Source organism: Oncorhynchus kisutch, linkage group LG16 (assembly GCF_002021735.2).
Source record: "Oncorhynchus kisutch isolate 150728-3 linkage group LG16, Okis_V2, whole genome shotgun sequence".
In the NCBI taxonomy this organism is placed as follows: Eukaryota; Metazoa; Chordata; class Actinopteri; order Salmoniformes; family Salmonidae; genus Oncorhynchus; species Oncorhynchus kisutch.
In genome coordinates, this window is record NC_034189.2 from 7,456,365 (window position 1) to 7,481,519 (window position 25,155).

The window sequence follows — 25,155 nt, forward strand, 5'->3', positions numbered from 1 at the left end:
AACCCCCAGACCATCACATTGTCTCCATCATGCTTGACAGATGTCGTCTCAAGCATATTTTTCTGCGTCTCACGAATGTTCTTCTTTGTGATCCGAACACCTCAACCTTAGATGAGACTGTCCATAACACTTTTTTACAATCATCCTCTGTCCAGTGTCTGTGTTCTTTTGCCCATCTTAATCTATTATTTTTATTGGCCAGTCTGAGATATGGCTTTTTCTTTGCAACTCTCCCTAGATGTTCAGCATCCCGGAGTCGACCTCTTCACTGTTGACGTAGAGACCGGTGTTTTGCGGATACTATTTAATGAAGCTGCCAGTTGAGGACTTTTGAGGCGTCTGTTTTCTCAAACTAAACACTCTAATGTACTTGTCCTCTTGCTCAGTTGTGCACCGGGGCCTCCCACTCCTCTTTCTATTCTGGTTAGGGCCAGTTCGTGCTGTTCTGTGAAGGGAGTAGTACACAAATTTATACGAGATCTTCAGTTTCTTGGCAATTTCTCACATGGAATAGCCTTCATTTCTCAGAACAAGAATAGAATGACGAGTTTCGGAAGAAAGTTATTTGTTTCTGGCCATTTTGAGCCTGTAATCGAACCCACAAATGCTGATGCTCCAGACACTCAACTAGTCTAAAGAAGGCCAGTTTTAATTGCTTCTTTAATCAGAACAACAGTTTTCAGCTGTGATAACATAATTGCAAAAGGGTTTTCTAATGATCAATTAGCCTTTTAAAATTATAAACTTGGATTAGCTAACACAACGTGTCAATGGAACACAGGACTGATGGTTGCTGATAATGGGCCTCTGTTCGCCTATGTAGATATTCCATTATAAATCAATCGTTTCCAGCTACAATAGTCATTTACAACATTAACAAAGTCACAGTATTTCTGATTAATTTAATATTATTTTAATGGACAATTTATTTGATTTGATTTAAAAAACAAGGACATTTAAAAGTGACCCCAAACCTTTGGAGGGTAGTGTATATATACAGTGCTTTGCGAAAGTATTCGGCCCCCTTGAATTTTGCGACCTTTCGCCACATTTCAGGCTTCAAACATAAAGATATAAAACTGTATTTTTTTGTGAAGAATCAACAACAAGTGGGACACTATCATGAAGTGGAACGACATTTATTGGATATTTCAAACTTTTTTAACAAATCAAAAATTTAAAAATTGGGCGTGCAAAATTATTCAGCCCCCTTAAGTTAATACTTTGTAGCGCCACCTTTTGCTGCGATTACAGCTGTAAGTCGCTTGGGGTATGTCTCTATCAGTTTTGCACATCGAGAGACAGAATTTTTTTCCCATTCCTCCTTGCAAAACAGCTCGAGCTCAGTGAGGTTGGATGGAGAGCATTTGTGAACAGCAGTTTTCAGTTCTTTCCACAGATTCTCGATTGGATTCAGGTCTGGACTTTGACTTGGCCATTCTAACACCTGGATATGTTTATTTTTGAACCATTCCATTGTAGATTTTGCTTTATGTTTTGGATCATTGTCTTGTTGGAAGACAAATCTCCGTCCCAGTCTCAGGTCTTTTGCAGACTCCACCAGGTTTTCTTCCAGAATGGTCCTGTATTTGGCTCCATCCATCTTCCCATCAATTTTAACCATCTTCCCTGTCCCTGCTGAAGAAAATCAGGCCCAAACCATGATGCTGCCACCACCATGTTTGACAGTGGGGATGGTGTGTTCAGGGTAATGAGCTGTGTTGCTTTTACGCCAAACATAACGTTTTGCATTGTTGCCAAAAAGTTCAATTTTGGTTTCATCTGACCAGAGCACCTTCTTCCACATGTTTGGTGTGTCTCCCAGGTGGCTTGTGGCAAACTTTAAACAACACTTTTTATGGATATCTTTAAGAAATGGCTTTCTTCTTGCCACTCTTCCATAAAGGCCAGATTTGTGCAATATACGACTGATTGTTGTCCTATGGACAGAGTCTCCCACCTCAGCTGTAGATCTCTGCAGTTCATCCAGAGTGATCATGGGCCTCTTGGCTGTATCTCTGATCAGTCTTCTCCTTGTATGAGCTGAAAGTGTAGAGGGACGGCCAGGTCTTGGTAGATTTGCAGTGGTCTGATACGCCTTCCATTTCAATATTTTCGCTTGCACAGTGCTCCTTGGGATGTTTAAAGCTTGGGAAATCTTTTTGTATCCAAATCCGGCTTTAAACTTCTTCACAACAGTATCTCGGACCTGCCTGGTGTGTTCCTTGTTCTTCATGATGCTCTCTGCGCTTTTAACGGACCTCTGAGACTATCACAGTGCAGGTGCATTTATACGGAGACTTGATTACACACAGGTGGATTGTATTTATCATCATTAGTCATTTAGGTCACCATTGGATCATTTAGAGATCCTCACTGAACTTCTGGAGAGAGTTTGCTGCACTGAAAGTAAAGGGGCTGAATAATTTTGCACGCCCAATTTTTCAGTTTTTGATTTGTTAAAAAAGTTTGAAATATCCAATAAATGTCGTTCCACTTCATGATTGTGTCCCACTTGTTGTTGATTCTTCACAAAAAAATACAGTTTTATATCTTTATGTTTGAAGCCTGAAATGTGGCAAAAGGTCGCAAAGTTCAAGGGGGCCGAATACTTTCGCAAGGCACTGTATATATATTTGGGGTTCTGAGTAAAACAACTTTACACAAGCTCTTGAGGCATTTATAAATTATATCTTCAAGAATATATAATTCATTTAAAAGTCCAAACATGGATTGTACTAATCCCAGATCATCAAAGATAAAAACTGTTCCCATCTCAGAATACCCCAGTGAGGGACAATCAGTGAAGCCTGAGTGAGTTTCCCCATAGATCAACTCTCTTTGTTATGTTATTATTTCAAACATACGCTAACCTCTTGTGGCTAATTGCCAAACGAATTTCCTAGAACAAATTCAAGAAAAGCGCATAATATAGAGCAACGATTGAACTCCATCTTGGTTTTCCAAAAACTACCGTATATGCTGTCGTCCTCTCCCTCTCTCTTTATCACTTTCTGTCTTTCGCTCTTTCATATGAACCCTAGTTGACTCCCTTTACTGTGTGTGTGAGAGAGAGAGAGAGAGAGAGAGAGAGAGAGACAGAGAGAGTGAGTGAGTGCCATCACAGCAGCAAGATTTGTGACCTGTTGCCACGAGAAAAGGGCAACCAGTGAAGAACAAACACCATTGTAAATACAACCCATATTTATGCTTATTTATTTTATCTTGTGTCCTTTAGCCATTTGTACATTGTTAGAACACTGTATATATATATATATAATATGACATTTGTAATGTCTTTACTGTTTTGAAACTTCTGTATGTGTAATGTTTACTGTTCATTTTTGTTGTTTTGCACTTTATATATTCACTTTGTATGTTGTCTACCTCAATTGCTTTGGCAATGTTAACACATGTTTCCCATGCCAATAAGCCCTTGAATTGAATTGAATTGAGAGAGAGAGAGAGAGTGAGAGAGAGAGAGAGAGAGAGAGAGAGAGAGAGAGAGAGAGACAGAGAGAGACAGAGAGAGAGACAGATAGACAGAGAGACAGAGAGACAGAGAGACAGAGAGAGAGAGAGACAGAGAGAGAGAGAGAGAGAGACAGATAGACAGAGAGAGACAGAGAGACAGAGAGACAGAGTGACAGAGACAGACACACACGTATTGAATTAGCCAATTATCAACAAGGGTGGTCCTGTACTGGCCACTCGTCACAGGGGAACTGCGGAGGTTCTTAGAACACTTGAGTGGAACTCCTGGAACACAATAGAATGTTAAATTTTTCTGTTTTCCACAATTTTTTTGTGGCCTACTGTCAGTTAATTAACGTTGGCACGGCAACCATGTCCAACTTATAACACTTCTTCGTTGTTGCAGAGATGTTTTTCTTCTTCTTTTTAAACACCACCAAGGAAGAGGAGACATAATGTCCTTGAGACTGTAGACGACAGCAGCAGAATGAGGAAGATGAGGAAGTACTCGACGAAAGAGAAAAGATGACCAATATGAAGTGTTTACGATGGCTGTCTCCCCTCTCCCCGCCCCACTCCCCCCCCTCACAGGTTCTAAAATCCCTCCCCCGTATCGAGGGGCGTCCTGGTGCCACCCTGCCTCCCCTGGACTTCGATGCCCTGGAGGCCGGGCTTCGTTTGCTGCACGGCGATGACATCACAGAGGAGGATGTGATGTCAGCGGCCATGTATCCCAAGGTATTTTATATGTATATTTACACACACACACACACACACACACGGCATCCCTAGCCACGTCCTCAGATGGCATCCCTAGCCACGTCCTCAGATGGCATCCCTAGATTTGATTTGACACACACACACACTCGAACACTTGATTTGTTGACTCAGGTACGGATGGTAGTGAGAATAGATGTTCATGTTATCCTCTGTCTTTCTCTCTGTTCTCTCTCTGTTCTCTCTCTGTTCTCTCTCTGTTCTCTCTGTTCTCTCTCTGTTCTCTCTGTCTTTCTCTCTGTTCTCTCTGTTCTCTCTGTCCTTCTCTCTCTCTGTCTTTCTCTCTCTCTGTTCTCTCTCTGTTCTCTCTGTCTTTCTCTCTGTTCTCTCTGTTCTCTCTGTCTTTCTCTCTCTCTCTGTCTTTCTCTCTGTTCTCTCTGTCTTTCTCTCTCTTCTCTCTGTTCTCTTTGTCTTTCTCTCTCTCTGTCTTTCTCTCTGTTCTCTCTGTCTTTCACTCTGTTCTCTCTCTCTCTTCTCTCTCTCTTCTCTCTGTCTTTCTCTCTGTTCTCTCTGTCTTTCTCTCTCTTCTCTCTGTTCTCTTTGTCTTTCTCTCTCTCTCTGTCTTTCTCTCTGTTCTCTCTGTTCTCTCTCTGTTCTCTCTGTTCTCTCTGTTCTCTCTCTGTTCTCTCTCTGTTCTCTCTGTTCTCTCTGTTCTCTCTCTGTTCTCTCTCTGTTCTCTCTCTGTGTTCTCTCTCTGTTCTCTCTCTGTCTTTCTCTCTGTTCTCTCTCTGTTCTCCCTGTGTTCTCTCTATCTGTACCATCTCTATGTGTCCTCTCTATTCCCTTTTTCGCTGTCCTCTCTCTCTCTCTCTCTCTCTCTCTCTCTCTCTCTCTCTCTCTCTCTCTCTCTCAGGTGTTCCAGGAGTACAAGGAATTCACAGGTAGCTTCGGTCCCGTCGACTGCCTCAGCACACGACTCTTCTTGGACGGGCCCAAGATAGCAGAGGAGTTTCAGGTTGGTGGTAATATCTTGGTTTCTTTTAAGCATCTTTGGTACAGCCCTCTCTTTTTTTCTAGCTGAGCAGTTTGAGGTGTATTGTAGGGTATAATAATGTGTATTAATAATTCATATTTATCCTGAGAGTCCCAGGAAATACCACAAAAATCAGAAGCATAAACATTTAAAGTTTAATTAACTTTAATTAAAACCAAGATATGAGTTCTCCCCAAATAAGAGGGGCACTGCGTCACCTTGTTGGCTTGGCTGTGACACTTTGTCGGCTTGGCTGCTCCACCTTGTCGGCTGCGTCACCTTGTCGGCTTGGCTGCTCTACCTTGTCGGCTTGGCTGCATCACTTTGTCGGCTGCATCACCTTGTTGGCTGCTCCACCTTGTCGGCTGCTCCACCTTGTCGGCTGCTCCACCTTGTCGGCTTGGCTGCGTCACCTTGTCGGTTGCTCCACCTCGTCGGCTTGGCTGCTCCACCTTGTTGGCAGCTCCACCTTGTTGGCTGCTCCACCTTGTCAGCTTGGCTTCTCCACCTTGTTGGCTGCTCCACGTTGTTGGCTGCTCCACCTTGTCGGCTGCTCCACCTTGTCGGCTGCTCCACCTTGTTGGCTGCTCCACCTTGTCGGCTTGGCTGCTCCACTATGGAAAGATTTCAGATTAAACTGATATTGAGTGAGTATAGAGCAACTATCTTTGATCAGTTACATTGTTGTCAATAGCGAAACAGGCTGTTCATAAATTCAGAGCGCTATTATGTTCCTGAATTAATTCAGCGCATTTCAGTAAGGCTATCTCGACACAGAGTGTTTACAGGACCCACGGAGCGCAGCCGGAGTATAAACTATAGTCTCTTTGTAACAGCAGTCAAACAAAAGTCAAAGAACCAAAGTTGCTAAAGCTTTGCTAGATAACATCCTTCAATGAATTACAGGATATCTCCTATATTTGTCACCATCTCTGATGATTCTACAGACGGCAGATCAGCTCGTGAATAAACGGGGAGACGGAGAGAGGAAATAGTTTAAAAATCAAGGTATCTTAACGTGGGGATCAACTCTGTTGTATAAAATATCCATATCTACTGTCATACCGTTGTTGATCACACATTCTCTACCGAAGCTCTCATACGAGCAGCAGTAGGAGACAGAGCAGTAGGAGACAGAGCAGTAGGAGACAGAGCAGTAGGAGACAGAGCAGTAGGAGACAGAGCAGTAGGAGACAGAGCAGTAGGAGACAGAGCAGTAGGAGACAGAGCAGTAGGAGACAGAGCAGTAGGAGACAGAGCAGTAGGAGACAGAGCAGTAGGAGACAGAGCAGTAGGAGACAGAGCGCAGAGAAGCGAGGAATGGGAGATGTGCTTTGATAATGCCACCTATGAAATACAGAATAAAGTTAGAATTTTTGGGGGGGGTTCAGTGGGACAGGATGATAGGTCTTTTTCCTCATGTCTCTATGTCTCTATGAATTGTTTAACCCAACTTCATGTCTGTGTCAGAAAACATAGTGAATTATGCATAGGACTGTCAACATTGGTGGCTATCAAAAAAAAAGACACATATTATTTTATTTTACCCATGTTACCCATGTTACAGATGTTACCCATGTTACCCATGTTACCCATGTTACAGATGTTGCCCATGTCATCCATGTTACCCATGTTACAGATGTTACCCATGTTACCCATGTTACAGATGTTACCCATGTTACCCATGTTACAGATGTTACCCATGCTACCCATGTTACAGATGTTACCCATGTTACAGATGTTACAGATGTTACCCATGTTACAGATGTTACCCATGTTACAGATGTTACAGATGTTACCCATGTTACAGATGTTACCCATGTTACAGATGTTACCCATGTTACCCATGTTATAGATGTTACAGATGTTACCCATGTTACAGATGTTACCCATGTTACAGATGTTACAGATGTTACCCATGTTACAGATGTTACCCATGTTACAGATGTTACACATGTTACCCATGTTATAGATGTTACAGATGTTACCCATGTTACAGATGTTACCCATGTTACCCATGTTACAGATGTTACCCATGTTACAGATGTTACCCATGTTACAGATGTTACCCATGTTACAGATGTTACCCATGTTACCCATGTTACAGATGTACCCATGTTACAGATGTTACCCATGTTACAGATGTTACCCATGTTACAGATGTTACCCATGTTACCCATGTTACAGATGTTACCCATGTTACAGATGTTACCCATGTTACAGATGTTACCCATGCTACAGATGTTACAGATGTTACCCATGTTACCCATGTTACCCATGTTACAGCTGTTACCCATGTTACAGATGTTACCCATGTTACAGATGTTACAGATGTTACCCATGTTACAGATGTTACCCATGTTACAGATGTTACCCATGTTACAGATGTTACCCATGTTACAGATGTTACCCATGTTACAGATGTTACAGATGTTACCCATGTTACCCATGTTACAGATGTTACAGATGTTACCCATGTTACAGATGTTACCCATGTTACAGATGTTACAGATGTTACCCATGTTACAGATGTTACCCATGTTACCCATGTTACAGATGTTACAGATGTTACCCATGTTACAGATGTTACCCATGTTACCCATGTTACAGATGTTACAGATGTTACCCATGTTACAGATGTTACCCATGTTACCCATGTTACAGATGTTACCCATGTTACAGATGTTACCCGTGTTACAGATGTTACCCATGTTGCCCATGTTACAGATGTTACCCATGTTACAGATGTTACCCATGTTACCCATGGTACAGATGTTACCCATGTTACAGATGTTACCCATGTTACAGATGTTACCCATGTTACAGATGTTACCCATGTTACAGATGTTACCCATGTACCCATGTTACAGATGTTACCCATGTTACAGATGTTACCCGTGTTACCCGTGTTACAGATGTTACCCATGTTACAGATGTTGCCCATGTTACAGATGTTACCCATGTTACAGATGTTACCCATGTTACAGATGTTGCCCATGTTACAGATGTTACCCATGTTACCCATGTTACCAATGTTACCCATGTTACAGATGTTACCATGTTACAGATGTTACCCATGTTACCCATGTTACAGATGTTACCCATGTTACAGATGTTACCCATGTTACAGATGTTACCCATGTTACCCATGTTACCCATGTTACAGATGTTGCCCATGTTACCCATGTTACCCATGTTACAGATGTTGCCCATGTTACAGATGTTACCCATGTTACAGATGTCACCCATGTTACAAGATGTTACCCATGTTACAGATGTTACCCGTGTTATAGATGTTACCCATGTTACAGATGTTACAGATGTTACAGATGTTACAGATGTTACCCATGTTACCCATGTTACCATGTTACAGATTGTTACCCATGTTACAGATGTTACCCATGTTACAGATGTTACCCATGTTACAGATGTTACCCATGTTACAGATGTTACCCATGTTACAGATGTTACCCATGTTACAGATGTTACCCATGTTACCCATGTTACCCCATGTTACAGATGTTACCCATGTTACAGATGTTACCCATGTTACAGATGTTACCCATGTTACAGATGTTACCCATGTTACCCATGTTACAGATGTTACAGATGTTACCCATGTTGCAGATGTACCCATGTTACAGATGTTACCCATGTTACCCATGTTACAGATGTTACAGATGTTACCCATGTACAGATGTTACCCATGTTACAGATGTTCCCCATGTTACAGATGTTACAGATGTTACAGATGTTACCCATGTTACAGATGTTACCCATGTTACAGATGTTACCCATGTTACAGATGTTACCCATGTTACAGATGTTACCCATGTTACCCATATTACATATGTTACAGATGTTACCCATGTTACAGATGTTACCCATGTTACAGATGTTACAGATGTTACCCATGTTACAGATGTTACCCATGTTACCCATGTTACAGATGTTACCCATGTTACCCATGTTACCCATGTTACAGATGTTACCCATGTTACAGATGTTACCCATGTTACCCATGTTACAGATGTTACAGATGTTACAGATGTTACAGATGTTACCCATGTTACCCATGTTACAGATGTTACCCATGTTACCCATGTTACCCATGTTACAGATGTTACCCATGTTACAGATGTTACCCATGTTACAGATGTTACCCGTGTTACAGATGTTACAGATGTTACCCATGTTACAGATGTTACAGATGTTACCCATGTTACAGATGTTACCCATGTTACAGATGTTACCCATGTTACCCATGTACCCATGTTACCCATGTTACAGAGTTACCCATGTTACGGATGTTACCCATGTTACAGATGTTACCCATGTTACAGATGTTACAGATGTTACCCATGTTACAGATGTTACCCATGTTACAGATGTTACCCATGTTACCCATGTTACAGATGTTACCCATGTTACCCATGTTACCCATGTTACAGATGTTACCCATGTACAGATGTTACCCGTGTTACAGATGTTACAGATGTTACCCATGTTACAGATGTTACAGATGTTACCCATGTTACAGATGTTACCCATGTTACCCATGTTACCCATGTTACCCATGTTACAGATGTTACCCATGTTACAGATGTTACCCATGTTACCCATGTTACCCATGTTACAGATGTTACCCATGTTACAGATGTTACCCATGTTACAGATGTTACCCATGTTACAGATGTTACCCATGTACAGATGTTACCCATGTTACCCATGTTACAGATGTTACCCATGTTACAGATGTTACCCATGTTACAGATGGTACCCATGTTACAGATGTTACCCATGTTACCCATGTTACAGATGTTACAGATGTTACCCATGTTGCAGATGTTACCCATGTTACAGATGTTACCCATGTTACCCATGTTACCCATGTTACAGATGTTCAGATGTTACCATGTTACAGATGTTACCCATGTTACAGATGTTACCCATGTTACAGATGTTACAGATGTTACAGATGTTACCCATGTTACAGATGTTACCCATGTTACAGATGTTACCCATGTTACAGATGTACCCATGTTACCCATATTACATATGTTACAGATGTTCCCATGTTACAGATGTTACCCATGTTACAGATGTACAGATGTTACCCATGTTACAGATGTTACCCATGTTACCCATGTTACAGATGTTACCCATGTTACCCATGTTACCCATGTTACAGATGTTACCCATGTTACAGATGTTACCCATGTTACCCATGTTACAGATGTTACAGATGTTACAGATGTTACAGATGTTACCCATGTTACCCATGTTACAGATGTTACCCATGTTACCCATGTTACCCATGTTACAGATGTTACCCATGTTACAGATGTTACCCATGTTACAGATGTTACCCGTGTTACAGATGTTACAGATGTTACCCATGTTACAGATGTTACAGATGTTACCCATGTTACAGATGTTACCCATGTTACAGATGTTACCCATGTTACCCATGTTACCCATGTTACCCATGTTACAGATGTTACCCATGTTACAGATGTTACCCATGTTACAGATGTTACCCATGTTACAGATGTTACAGATGTTACCCATGTTACAGATGTTACCCATGTTACAGATGTTACCCATGTTACCCATGTTACCCATGTTACAGATGTTACCCATGTCATCCATGTTACAGATGTTACCCATGTCACCCATGTTACAGATGTTACCCATGTTACAGATGTTACCCATGTTACCCATGTTACAGATGTTACCCATGTTACAGATGTTACCGATGTTACCCATGTTACCCATGTTACCCATGTTACCCATGTTACCCATGTTACAGATGTTACCCATGTTACAGATGTTACCCATGTTACAGATGTTACCCATGTTACAGATGTTACCCATGTTACCCATGTTACAGATGTTACCCATGTCATCCACGTTACAGATGTTACCCATGTCACCCATGTTACAGATGTCACCCATGTTACAGATGTTACCCATGTCACCCATGTTACAGATGTTACCCATGTTACAGATGTTACCCATGTTACCCATGTTACCCATGTTACAGATGTTACCCATGTTACAGATGTTACCCATGTTACAGATGTTACCCATGTTACAGATGTTACAGATGTTACCCATGTCATCCATGTTACAGATGTTACCCATGTCACCCATGTTACAGATGTTACCCATGTTACCCATGTTACAGATGTTACCCATGTTACAGATGTTACCCATGTTACAGATGTTACCCATGTTACCCATGTTACCCATGTTACCCATGTTACAGATGTTACCCATGTTACAGATGTTACCCATGTTACAGATGTTACCCATGTTACAGATGTTACCCATGTTACAGATGTTACCCATGTTACCCATGTTACCCATGTTACCCATGTTACAGATGTTACCCATGTTACCCATGTTACCCATGTTACAGATGTTACCCATGTTACAGATGTTACAGATGTTACCCATGTTACAGATGTTACAGATGTTACAGATGTTACCCATGTTACAGATGTTACCCATGTTACCCATGTTACCCATGTTACAGATGTTACAGATGTTACCCATGTTACAGATGTTACCCATGTTACCCATGTTACCCATGTTACAGATGTTACCCATGTTACAGATGTTACCCATGTTACAGATGTTACCCATGTTACAGATGTTACCCATGTTACAGATGTTACCCATGTTACAGATGTTACCCATGTTACCCATGTAACAGATGTTACCCATGTCATCCATGTTACAGATGTTACCCATGTCACCCATGTTACAGATGTTACCCATGTCACCCATGTTACAGATGTTACCCATGTTACAGATGTTACCCATGTTACAGATATTACCCATGTTACAGATGTTACCCATGTTACCCATGTTACCCATGTTACCCATGTTACAGATGTTACCCATGTTACAGATGTTACCCATGTTACAGATGTTACCCATGTTACCCATGTTACCCATGTCACAGATGTTACCCATGTCATCCATGTTACAGATGTTACCCATGTCACCCATGTTACAGATGTTACCCATGTTACCCATGTTACAGATGTTACCCATGTTACAGATGTTACCCATGTTACAGATGTTACCCATGTTACCCATGTTACCCATGTTACCCATGTTACCCATGTTACAGATGTTACCCATGTTACAGATGTTACCCATGTTACAGATGTTACCCATGTTACCCATGTTACAGATGTTACCCATGTCATCCACGTTACAGATGTTACCCATGTCACCCATGTTACAGATGTTACCCATGTCACCCATGTTACAGATGTTACCCATGTTACAGATGTTACCCATGTTACAGATGTTACCCATGTTACAGATGTTACCCATGTTACCCATGTTACCCATGTTACAGATGTTACCCATGTTACAGATGTTACCCATGTTACAGATGTTACCCATGTTACAGATGTTACAGATGTTACCCATGTCATCCATGTTACAGATGTTACCCATGTCACCCATGTTACAGATGTTACCCATGTTACCCATGTTACAGATGTTACCCATGTTACAGATGTTACCCATGCTACAGATGTTACCCATGTTACAGATGTTACCCATGTTACCCATGTTACCCATGTTACCCATGTTACCCATGTTACAGATGTTACCCATGTTACAGATGTTACCCATGTTACAGATGTTACCCATGTTACAGATGTTACCCATGTTACAGATGTTACCCATGTTACCCATGTTGCCCATGTTACCCATGTTACAGATGTTACCCATGTTACCCATGTTACCCATGTTACAGATGTTACCCATGTTACAGATGTTACAGATGTTACCCATGTTACAGATGTTACAGATGTTACAGATGTTACCCATGTTACAGATGTTACCCATGTTACCCATGTTACCCATGTTACAGATGTTACAGATGTTACCCATGTTACAGATGTTACCCATGTTACCCATGTCATCCATGTTATTACAATTTCAGACTGAACAACAGATTAACTGACTTCTTTCTTGGTGAGCCCACTTCTGTTCATCTCTTTAAACATTTATTTGAACCAACTTTATCGACAACCTTGTCCATTCTATTTGTTACTAGGAAACCAAGTTCCCTGGAAATTTTATTTCATTTTCTACATGAACAGAAAATTACTTATTTTGAGAGTGAATCTTTATTTATTAGAAGTAGAGACAGAGACATACAGACAGAGACATAGAGACAGAGACATACAGACAGAGACATAGAGACAGAGACATAGAGAGAGAGAGACATAGAGATCAGAGACATAGAGATCAGAGACATAGAGACAGATACATAGAGATCAGAGACATATAGACATAGAGATCAGCGACATAGAGACAGAGAGACATAGAGATCAGATACATAGAGACATAGAGATCAGATACATAGAGACATAGAGATCAGAGACATAGAGACATAGAGATCAGATACATAGAGACATAGAGATCAGATACATAGAGACATAGAGATCAGAGACATAGAGATCAGATACATAGAGACATAGAGATCAGATACATAGAGACATAGAGATCAGATACATAGAGACAGAGATCAGAGACATAGAGATCAGATACATAGAGACATAGAGATCAGATACATAGAGACATAGAGATCAGAGACATAGAGACATAGAGATCAGATACATAGAGACATAGAGATCAGAGACATAGAGATCAGATACATAGAGACATAGAGATCAGATACATAGAGACATAGAGATCAGATACATAGAGACATAGAGATCAGAGACATAGAGATCAGATACATAGAGACAGAGATCAGATACATAGAGACATAGAGATCAGAGACATAGAGATCAGAGACATAGAGACAGAGACATAGAGATCAGATACATAGAGACATAGAGATCAGAGACATAGAGACATAGAGACATAGAGATCAGATACATAGAGACAGAGACATAGAGATCAGAGACATAGAGATCAGAAACATAGAGATCAGAAACATAGAGACATATAGATCAGAGATATATAGAGAGAGACATAGCGATCAGAGACATAGAGAGGGAGACATAGAGACAGAGACATAGAGACAGAGACATATAGATCAGAGACATATAGACATAGAGATCAGAGACATAGAGACATAGAGACATAGAGATCAGATACATAGAGACAGAGTCTTAGAGATCAGAGACATAGAGACATAGAGACAGAGAGACATAGAGACAGAGACATAGAGACATAGAGATCAGAGACATAGAGACAGAGACATAGAGACATAGAGATCATAGACATAGAGATCAGAGACATAGAGACATAGAGACAGAGACATAGAGATCAGATACATAGAGATCAGATACATAGAGACAGAGACATAGAGACAGATACATAGAGACATAGAGACAGAGACATAGAGACAGAGAGACATAGAGACATAGAGACATAGAGATCAGAGACATAGAGACAGAGACATAGAGATTAGAGACAGAGACAGAGATCAGAGACATAGAGACAGAGACATAGAGATCAGAGACATAGAGATCAGAGACATAGAGACAGATACATAGACAGAGACATAGAGATCAGAGACAGAGACAGAGATACATAGAGATCAGAGACAGAGACAGAGAGATCAGAGACAGAGAGACATAGAGATCAGAGACATAGAGACAGAGACATAGAGACAGATACAGAGACATAGCGACAGACAGAAATATAGACTAGTCACACCATATGAGACAAAAATAGAATAATAAATACTAGAATAGAAAATGAATCCCGAGAATAGTGTATAGATGATGAACAGTATGCCAGCCATGTTGCCTATAGCAACATACAGATCCAGTGAGCACCATAATTCACAGTGAAACATAATGTTGAATAAAGTAGTCATTGTTAATATATGGTCACGTATCCTTTGCATGCAATGACTGCTTGAAGTCTGTGATGCATCGACATCACCAGACGCTGGGTATCTTCCCCATGGTGATGCTCTGCCAGGCCTCTACTGCAGCCATCTTCAGTTCCTGCTTGTTTTGGGGAGTTATTGCCTCCAGTCCCTTGTTCAGCATGTAAAATGCATGTTCAATTGGATTCAGATCCGGTGATTGACTCGGACAGTCAAGGATTTTCCACTTTTTGGCTATCAAAAACCCCTTCGTGGCTCTAGCAGTATGTTTAGGGTCATTGACTTGTTGCATGATGAAGTGCCGTCCGATGAGTTGGGAGGCTTTTGGTTTCATCTGAGCAGATAAAATACTTCTGTCTGCAGTCTGCAGGGGCGGCAGGGTAGCCTAGTGGTTAGAGTCTTGGATTAGTAACCGGAAGGTTGCAAGTTCAAGCCCCCGAGCTGACAAGGTACAAATCTGTTGTTCTGAACAGGCAGTTAACCCACTGTTCCTAGGCTGTCGTTGAAAATAAGATTTTTTTCTTAACTGACTTGCCTAGTTAAATAAAGGTAAAATTTAAAAAAAGTCACATCATCGATGAAGACAAGGGAGCCTGTTCCACTGGCAGCCATTACAGGCCCAAGTCATAACACCCCCTCCAACATGTTTCACAGATGAGGTGGTATGCTTTGGATCATTCGCATGTCTATTTTTTCTCTTCACACTTCCTGCTTTTCATCCATTCATATTTGTCTCATCTGTCCAAAATACTTTTTCCCCAGAACTCTTGGGGCTCTTTTAGGTGCTTTTTTAGGAAACTGTAATCTGTCCTTTCTGTTGTTCAGGTTTATCAGTGGTTTGTACCCTCTGTCGTCCTGCTGGTGTAGTCTTCTACGTACGGTTGACTTTGACACATCTGCATCCAGGAGAGTGTTTCTGATCTGTTGGGCTGTTGTCTGGGGGGGTTCTTCACCACAGAGAGCATTCTATGGTCATCCACTACAGTGGTCTTCCTCAGTCTACCGGGTCTTTTGACATAATTGAGTTCACCGGTTGGTGTTTTCTTGTTAATGATGAAGCAAACTGTTGACTTGGGCGTGCCCTGGGTTTTTGAAATGTTCCTGATTGGTTGATTTTCATTTCTGAGGCTTATGGACGGCCAGGTTCATTTGCATCGACACTGCTGTCTTCATCATGTTGTCACACCACAACAACAACCTCCAAAGGCAACAGCAAAGTCTAGAATCAATACTGTTCATCAACAGTTCTCCTGCATTCACTAACGACACAAATGAATACACCTGCCTAACGACACATCTGTGAAGCCAATACAACAAACACTTGTACCTTTTAAAATGGGGGGAACATGGTACAAATGGTGTTGTCATTTCTAAACGGTTCATCCGATATGAATGAAAATACCATCAAATTAAAGCTGACAGTCTGCACTTCACCCTCGTTGTCATTGTATCCTTTGAAACTCAAAGTGCTAGAGTACAGAACCAAAATAACAAAAACATGGTCAGGGAAGATCGATTAACAGTACGACAGCCATGTCGCCTATAGCAACATACCACTAGCTACAGGGGAGATGGACTAGCAGTACGACAGCCATGTCGCCTATAGCAACATACCACTAGCTACAGGGGAGAGGGACCTACAGTACGACAGCCATGTCGCCTATAGCAACATACCACTAGCTACAGGGGAGATGGACTAGCAGTACGACAGCCATGTCACCTATAGCAACATACCACTAGCTACAGGGGAGAGGGACCTACAGTACGACAGCCATGTCGCCTATAGCAACATACCACTAGCTACAGGGGAGATGGACTAGCAGTACGACAGCCATGTCGCCTATAGCAACATACCACTAGCTACAGGGGAGAGGGACTAACAGTAGGACAGCCATGTCGCCTATAGCAACATACCACTAGCTACAGGGGAGATGGACTAACAGTACGACAGCCATGTCGCCTATAGCAACATACCACTAGCTACAGGGGAGATGGACCTACAGTACGACAGCCATGTCGCCTATAGCAACATACCACTAGCTACAGGGGAGACAGACTAACAGTACGACAGCCATGTCGCCTATAGCAACATACCACTACATTATAGTTGGTTGGTGATGTGGACACCAAGGAACTCGAAGCTCTCAAGCTGCTCCACTACAGCCCTGTAGTGAGAATGGGGGCGTGCTCCTCCTTTTCCTGTAGTCCACAATCATCTCCTTTCTCTTGATCACATTGAGAGATCATACAGCCAGGTCTCTGACCTTCTCTCTATAGGCACCAACGCATAGGTACTCACACCACCAACAGACATGGGAACAATAATCGACAGGACAATGGTGAACAATGAACACACTTATACAATGACTAAATTCTGGGAATAGGGAGCAGGTATTGACAGTTCTGGAGGGATCCTTGACAGCAGGTTACCTTCGTGTTCTTGGGCACAGGGACTATGGTGATCTGCTTGAAACATGTTGGTATTACAGACTCAGTTTCAACAGGTTGACAATGTCAGTGAAGACGTCCTGCCAATTGATCAACTCGGAGTACACGTCCTGGTAATCCGTCTGGCTATGCGGCCTTGTGAATATTGACCTGTTTTTAATGGTCTTTCTCACATCGGCTGTGGAGAGTGTGATCACACAGTCGTCCGGAACAGCTGATGATCTCATTCATGTTTCATTGTTTCTTGTCTCGAAGCATAGAAGGAATTTAGCTCGTGTCACTGTGCAGCTTGTGGCTGTGCTTCCCTTTGTAGTCTGCATTAGTTTTGCGAGCCCTGCCACATCCGTCGAGTGTCGGAGCCGGTGTAAAACAATTCAATCTTAGCCCTGTATTTACGCTGTTCCTGTTTGATGTTTCGTCGGAGGGCATAGCGGCATTTCTTATAAGCTTCTGGGTTAGAGTCCCTCTCCTTGAAAGCGGCAGCTCTACCCTTTAGCTCAGTGGGGATGTTAAATGTAATCCATGGCCTCTGGTTGGGGTATGTACGTACGATCACACGTACAGCCATTGTGGGGACGAAGTCACGATCGTCTAAGGTGGAAACAGCGGACCAATGCGCGGCGTGGTGAAGGTACATATTTCTTTATTATAAGATGTCACCAACAAAACAATAAACGTCAAAACGAAACCGTGACGCCAACGTAGTGCTCACAGGACAACTACCCACAAATACAGGTGGGGAAAAAGGCTACCTAAGTATGGTTCTCAGTCAGAGACAACGATAGACAGCTGCCTCTGATTGAGAACCACCACCCGGCCAAACACACAGAAATACAGATCATAGAAAAAGGGACATAGAATGCCCACCCAAATCACACCCTGACCAAACCAACATAGAGACATATAAAGCTCTCTACGGTCAGGGCGTGACAATGGCTTCTGGTTGGGGTATGTACGTACAGTCACTGTGGGGACGACGTCATCGATGCACTTATTGATGAAACCAGTGACTGATGTGGTGTACTACTCAATGCCATCGGAAGAATCCTGGGAACATATTCCAATCTGTGCTAGAAAAACAGTCCTGTAGCATCTGCTTCATCTGACCACTTTTTTTATTGACCGAGTCACTGATACTTCCTGCTTTAGTGTTTGCTTTTAAGCAGGAATCAGGAGGATAGAATTATGGTCAAATTTGCGAAATGGAGGGCGAGGGAGAGCTTTGTATGCCTCTCTGTGTGTGGAGTAAATGTGGTATTTTTCCCTCTGGTTGCACATTTAGCAACCTGGTAGAAATTAGTTAAAGCTGATTGAATTTTCCCTGCATTAAAGTCCGCGGTCACTAGGAGCGCCGCCTCTGGATGAGCGTTTTCCTGTTTGCTTATGGCGGAATACAGCTCAGAGTGCTTAGTATCGGTATGTGGTGGTAAATAGACATCTACGAAGAATATAGACAAACTCTCTAGGTAGATAGTGTGGTCTACAGCTTTTCATGAGATACTCTACCTCAGGCGAGTAAAACCATGAGACTTCCTTTGATTTGAAAATCCTCAGGTTTTCCCCAAATTCCGGTAGGAAAATTCCCAGAATCAGAAGGGAATAAGCAAGAAATCCTGAATCCCATACTAATCCAGAATTCCAAATTCCATATTAATCCGGAATCCAATGTTAATCCGGAATGCCATGTTTTTAAAATAGCGGTTCTGTTCAGGAACAATATAGGTCACTTTCATTCCTGGTTTTGTTTCTGTTCCTCGAAAAAAATTTTTTTTTTTCCAGTTTTCTGTTCTGTTCCATGAAACAGTTCAAACCCCTGACTAAAATAGACTGGAATAGTCACTGAAATCACGCATGCAAATGCACAGAGGATAGAGTGATTCTGAAGACAGTACAGATTTATTTACGACATACAGAGGACTGAAAATAGCTACTTTACATTACAGCTCTCTCTCTCTACATCTCTCCCCCTCTCCTCTTTCTCTCCATCCCCCTCTTCCTCCCTTTCCCTCCCAGGTGGAGATAGAGAGAGGGAAGACGTTACACATCAAGGCCCTAGCGGTGGGAGACTTGAATAAGACAGGTCAGAGAGGAGTCTTCTTTGAGCTCAACGGTCAGCTGCGGTCCGTCCTGGTCAAAGATAATGTGGCCATGAAGGTACGTCTGATTTATTGGTTAATTAATGGACGGGTTGAAGGTTGAAAACTGGACTGGACTGGACTGGACTAGACTAGACTAGACTGGACTGGACTGGACTAGACTTAGACTGGACTGGACTGGACTGGACTGGACTTGGACTGGACTGGACTGGACTGGACTGGACTTGGACTGGACTGGACTTAGACTGGACTGGACTGGACTTAGACTGGACTGGACTTAGACTGGACTGTACTGGACTTGGACTGGACTGGACTGGACTTAACTGGACTGGGCTGGACTTGGACTGGACTGGACTTAGACTGGACTGGACTGGACTTAGACTGGACTGGACTGGACTGGACTTAGACTGGACTGGACTGGACTTAGACTGGACTGGACTAGGCTTAGACTGGACTGGACTGGACTTAGACTGGACTGGACTAGACTGGACTGGACTTAACTGGACTTAACTGGACTGGACTGGACTGGACTGGACTTAGACTGGACTTAGACTGGACTAGACTAGACTGGACTGGACATCACTGGACTGGACTAGACTGGACTGGACTTAGACTGGACTGGACTTAGACTGGACTGGACTAGACTGGACTGGACTGGACGTAGACTGGACTGGACTGGACTGGACTGGACTAGACTGGACTGGACTTAAACTGGACTGGACGTAGACTGGACTGGACTTAGACTGGACTTAGACTGGACTGGACTAGACTAGACTAGAATAGACTGGACTGGACTTAGACTGGACTGGACTGGACTGGACTTGGACTGGACTAGACTTAGACTGGACTGGACTGGACTTAGACTGGACTGGACTGGGCATAGACTGGACTAGACTTGGCCTGGACTGGACTTAGACTGGACTGGACTAGACTTAGACTGGACTGGACTGGACTTGGACTGGACTGGACTGGACTTAACTGGACTTAACTGGACTGGACTGGACTTAGACTGGACTGGACTTAACTGGACTTAACTGGACTGGACTGGACTGGACTAGACTGGACTGGACTTAACTGGACTTAACTGGACTTAACTGGACTGGACTGGACTTAGACTGGACTGGACTTAACTGGACTTAACTGGACTGGACTGGACTAGACTAGACTGGACTGGACTGGCCTGGACTGGACTTAGACTGGACTTAGACTGGACTGGACTAGACTGGACTACACTAGAATAGACTGGACTGGACTATACTAGACTGGACTGGACTGGACTGGACTTAGACTGGACTGGACTGGACTGGACTATACTAGACTAGACTGGACTGGACTGGACTAGACTGGACTTAGACTGGACTGGACTGGACTTAGACTGGACTGGACTTAGACTGGACTGGACTTAGACTGGACTTAGACTGGACAGGACTAGACTGGACTACACTAGAATAGACTGGACTATACTAGACTAGACTGGACTGGACTGGACTGGACTTAGACTGGACTGGACTTAGACTGGACTGGACTGGACTAGACTGGACTGGACTGGACTTAGACTGGACTGGACTTAGACTGGACTTAGACTGGACTGGACTAGACTGGACTACACTAGAATAGACTGGACTGGACTGTGAATGTGTGATGTCAAGGGGAAGGGAGCATTGCTGTTACCAGGACTGGACTGGACCGGACTGGACAGACTGGACAGGACTGGACTGTGAATGTGTGATCTCAATGGGAAGGGAGCATTGCTGTTACCAGGACTGGACTGGACAGACTGGACTGTGAATGTGTGATCTCAATGGGAAGGGAGCATTGCTGTTCCCAGGACTGGACTAGACAGACTGGACTGGACTGTGAATGTGTGATCTCAATGGGAAGGGAGCATTGCTGTTACCAGGACTGGACTAGACTGGACAGACTGGACTGGACTGTGAATGTGTGATCTCAATGGGAAGGGAGCATTGCTGTTACCAGGACTGGACTGGACAGACTGGACTGGACTGTGAATGTGTGATCTCAATGGGAAGGGAGCATTGCTGTTACCAGGACTGGACTAGACTGGACAGACTGGACTGGACTGTGAATGTGTGATCTCAATGAGAAGGGAGAATTGCTGTTACCAGGACTGGACTAGACTGGACAGACTGGACTGGACTGGACTGGACTTAGACTGGACTGGACTTAGACTGGACTGGACTGGACTTAGACTGGACTACACTAGAATAGACTGGACTATACTAGACTAGACTGGACTGGACTGGACTGGACTTAGACTGGACTGGACTGGACTATACTAGACTAGACTGGACTGGACTGGACTGGACTTAGACTGGACTGGACTTAGACTGGACTTGACTGGACTATACTAGACTAGACTGGACTGGACTGGACTTAGACTGGACTGGACTTAGACTGGACTGGACTTAGACTGGACTTAGACTGGACTGGACTAGACTGGACTACACTAGAATAGACTGGACTGGACTGTGAATGTGTGATGTCAAGGGGAAGGGAGCATTGCTGTTACCAGGACTGGACTGGACCGGACTGGACAGGACTGGACTGTGAATGTGTGATCTCAATGGGAAGGGAGCATTGCTGTTACCAGGACTGGACTGGACAGACTGGACTGTGAATGTGTGATCTCAATGGGAAGGGAGCATTGCTGTTCCCAGGACTGGACTAGACTGGACAGACTGGACTGGACTGTGAATGTGTGATCTCAATGGGAAGGGAGCATTGCTGTTACCAGGACTGGACTGGACAGACTGGACTGGACTGTGAATGTGTGATCTCAATGGGAAGGGAGCATTGCTGTTACCAGGACTGGACTAGACTGGACAGACTGGACTGGACTGTGAATGTGTGATCTCAATGAGAAGGGAGAATTGCTGTTACCAGGACTGGACTAGACTGGACAGACTGGACTGGACTGGACTGGACTTAGACTGGACTGGACTTAGACTGGACTGGACTGGACTTAGACTGGACTTAGACTGGACAGGACTAGACTGGACTACACTAGAATAGACTGGACTATACTAGACTAGACTGGACTGGACTGGACTGGACTTAGACTGGACTGGACTATACTAGACTAGACTGGACTGGACTGGACTGGACTTAGACTGGACTGGACTTAGACTGGACTGGACTTAGACTGGGCTGGACTGGACTATACTAGACTAGACTGGACTGGACTGGACTTAGACTGGACTGGACTTAGACTGGACTGGACTTAGACTGGACTTAGACTGGACTGGACTAGACTGGACTACACTAGAATAGACTGGACTGGACTGTGAATGTGTGATGTCAAGGGGAAGGGAGCATTGCTGTTACCAGGACTGGACTGGACCGGACTGGACAGACTGGACAGGACTGGACTGTGAATGTGTGATCTCAATGGGAAGGGAGCATTGCTGTTACCAGGACTGGACTGGACAGACTGGACTGTGAATGTGTGATCTCAATGGGAAGGGAGCATTGCTGTTCCCAGGACTGGACTAGACAGACTGGACTGGACTGTGAATGTGTGATCTCAATGGGAAGGGAGCATTGCTGTTACCAGGACTGGACTAGACTGGACAGACTGGACTGGACTGTGAATGTGTGATCTCAATGGGAAGGGAGCATTGCTGTTACCAGGACTGGACTGGACAGACTGGACTGGACTGTGAATGTGTGATCTCAATGGGAAGGGAGCATTGCTGTTACCAGGACTGGACTAGACTGGACAGACTGGACTGGACTGTGAATGTGTGATCTCAATGAGAAGGGAGAATTGCTGTTACCAGGACTGGACTAGACTGGACTGGACTGGACTGTGAATGTCTGATCTCAATGGGAAGGGAGCATTGCCGTTACCAGGCTCTCTTCATTCATATCCTCATGACATCAATCTAGGTCTCACTGTTGAAGAGCAAAGACACCTAGGATCTTATCGATCCCATCAAATCCTTGATGATTGATTGATGATTGATTGATGATTGATAGATAGATGATTGATTGACGATTGATTGATGATTGATTGATGATTGATTGATGATTGATAGATTGATGATTGATTGATTTTTCTCCCCACCTCCCCTTCTACAGGAGATGAAGTTCCATCCCAAGGCTCTGAAGTCCGTCCGGGGTCAGGTGGGGGCACCCATGCCCGGAAAGGTCATCGAGGTCAAAGTTGAGCCTGGTCAGAAGGTGGAGAAGGGTCAGCCGCTTTGTGTTCTGTCAGCTATGAAGATGGAGACTGTGGTCAACTCTCCACTGACTGGGGTTGTCACGGTGATTCATGTCAACACTGATAATAGTTTGGAAGGAGATGATTTGATATTGGAAATCACTGCAGAGGAGTAGAGAGATGGAGTAGAGAGATGGAGTAGAGAGAGAGAGTGGAGAGATGGAGTAGAGAGATGGAGTAGAGAGAGGGAGTAGAGAGAGGGAGTAGAGAGAGGGAGTAGAGAGAGAGAGAGAGAGAGAGAGAGAAAGAGGAGGAGAGAAATAGGTTTTATTTTAGCTGAGTAATTATTCGTTGGTGAATTAATTACCTTTACTAATGATGTTTAAATTAGCAGCAATAATGTGGTGACCCTGGGGATAGAGAGTATTTAGCTGTTGATATTCTCCTGTGTGTGTGTATGTGTGTGTGTGTGTGTTTGTCACCGGCTGCAAACTTGTTTTAATGTTAAATCTAGCGGAGCTGGAAAACCTATTCCTGAGGCTTTGAAATATTCATGGTAACATTTTGTTAGCCGCTGCCTGACGCTACACACACGCAATGCATCGTGGGACAGTTGTCATGGCAACGTCACTGTCGTCATCTCACACATTTTAGAATAGAATCAAGCAATCAAGTTAGGTTATTATAATGGTTATAATCATATTATGTTTATGTTACTTTGTTTATAATAATTAGCTTTCCTAAATGAGTTTTTGACTGTTTTCTTAACAAGGTAATTAGTAATCTGCATCTACTGTAGGACTTGAATATTACTTTACTTTAAAATGTTTTAAAATGTTTTTCCACCAACTTACATCTTTGATTGAAATGAGATGAATATTTTGTACCAGATGCTATGAACATGAAAACATCTGAATTATATTTTATATATTATAATATATATTATATTATATATTATATTATATATTATATTGGTACGTTTTTGTCAAAAGCTACATTACAATCAACCCAACACAGATTCCCTGCATCTACCTTTTCACCTCATTCCCCCACCCTCCCTCCCTGCCTCCCTCCTTCCCTCTCTCCCTCTCTCCCTCCCTCTCTCTCTCTCTCCCCCTCCCTCCCTCCCTCCCTCCCTCCCTCCCTCCCTCCCTCCCTCCCTCCCTCCCTCCCTCCCTCCCTCCCTGCCTCCCTGCCTCCCTGCCTCCCTCCCTGCCTCCCTCCTTCCCTCTCTCCCTCTCTCCCTCCCTCTCTCTCTCTCTCTCCCCCTCCCTCCCTCCCTCCCTCCCTCCCTCCCTGCCTCCTCCTTCCCTCTCTCCCTCTC

The 25,155-nt window shown here is 43.4% G+C and overlaps 1 protein-coding gene across 1 annotated transcript in view; it reads left to right on the top strand.

Annotated features, from left to right (window-relative positions):
• LOC109885465 (pyruvate carboxylase, mitochondrial) overlaps positions 1-24,909 on the top strand; it is a 290,100-nt gene extending 265,191 nt beyond the window's left edge. Inside the window, exons 12-15 of the mRNA XM_031793063.1 lie at positions 3,941-4,212; positions 5,105-5,206; positions 19,566-19,706; positions 23,750-24,909. Coding sequence (XP_031648923.1) covers positions 3,941-4,212; positions 5,105-5,206; positions 19,566-19,706; positions 23,750-24,007 — 773 coding nt within the window. The 3' untranslated portion in view covers positions 24,008-24,909. The remainder of the gene's footprint in view (positions 1-3,940; positions 4,213-5,104; positions 5,207-19,565; positions 19,707-23,749) is intronic.
• The last annotated feature ends 246 nt before the right edge of the window (positions 24,910-25,155 follow it).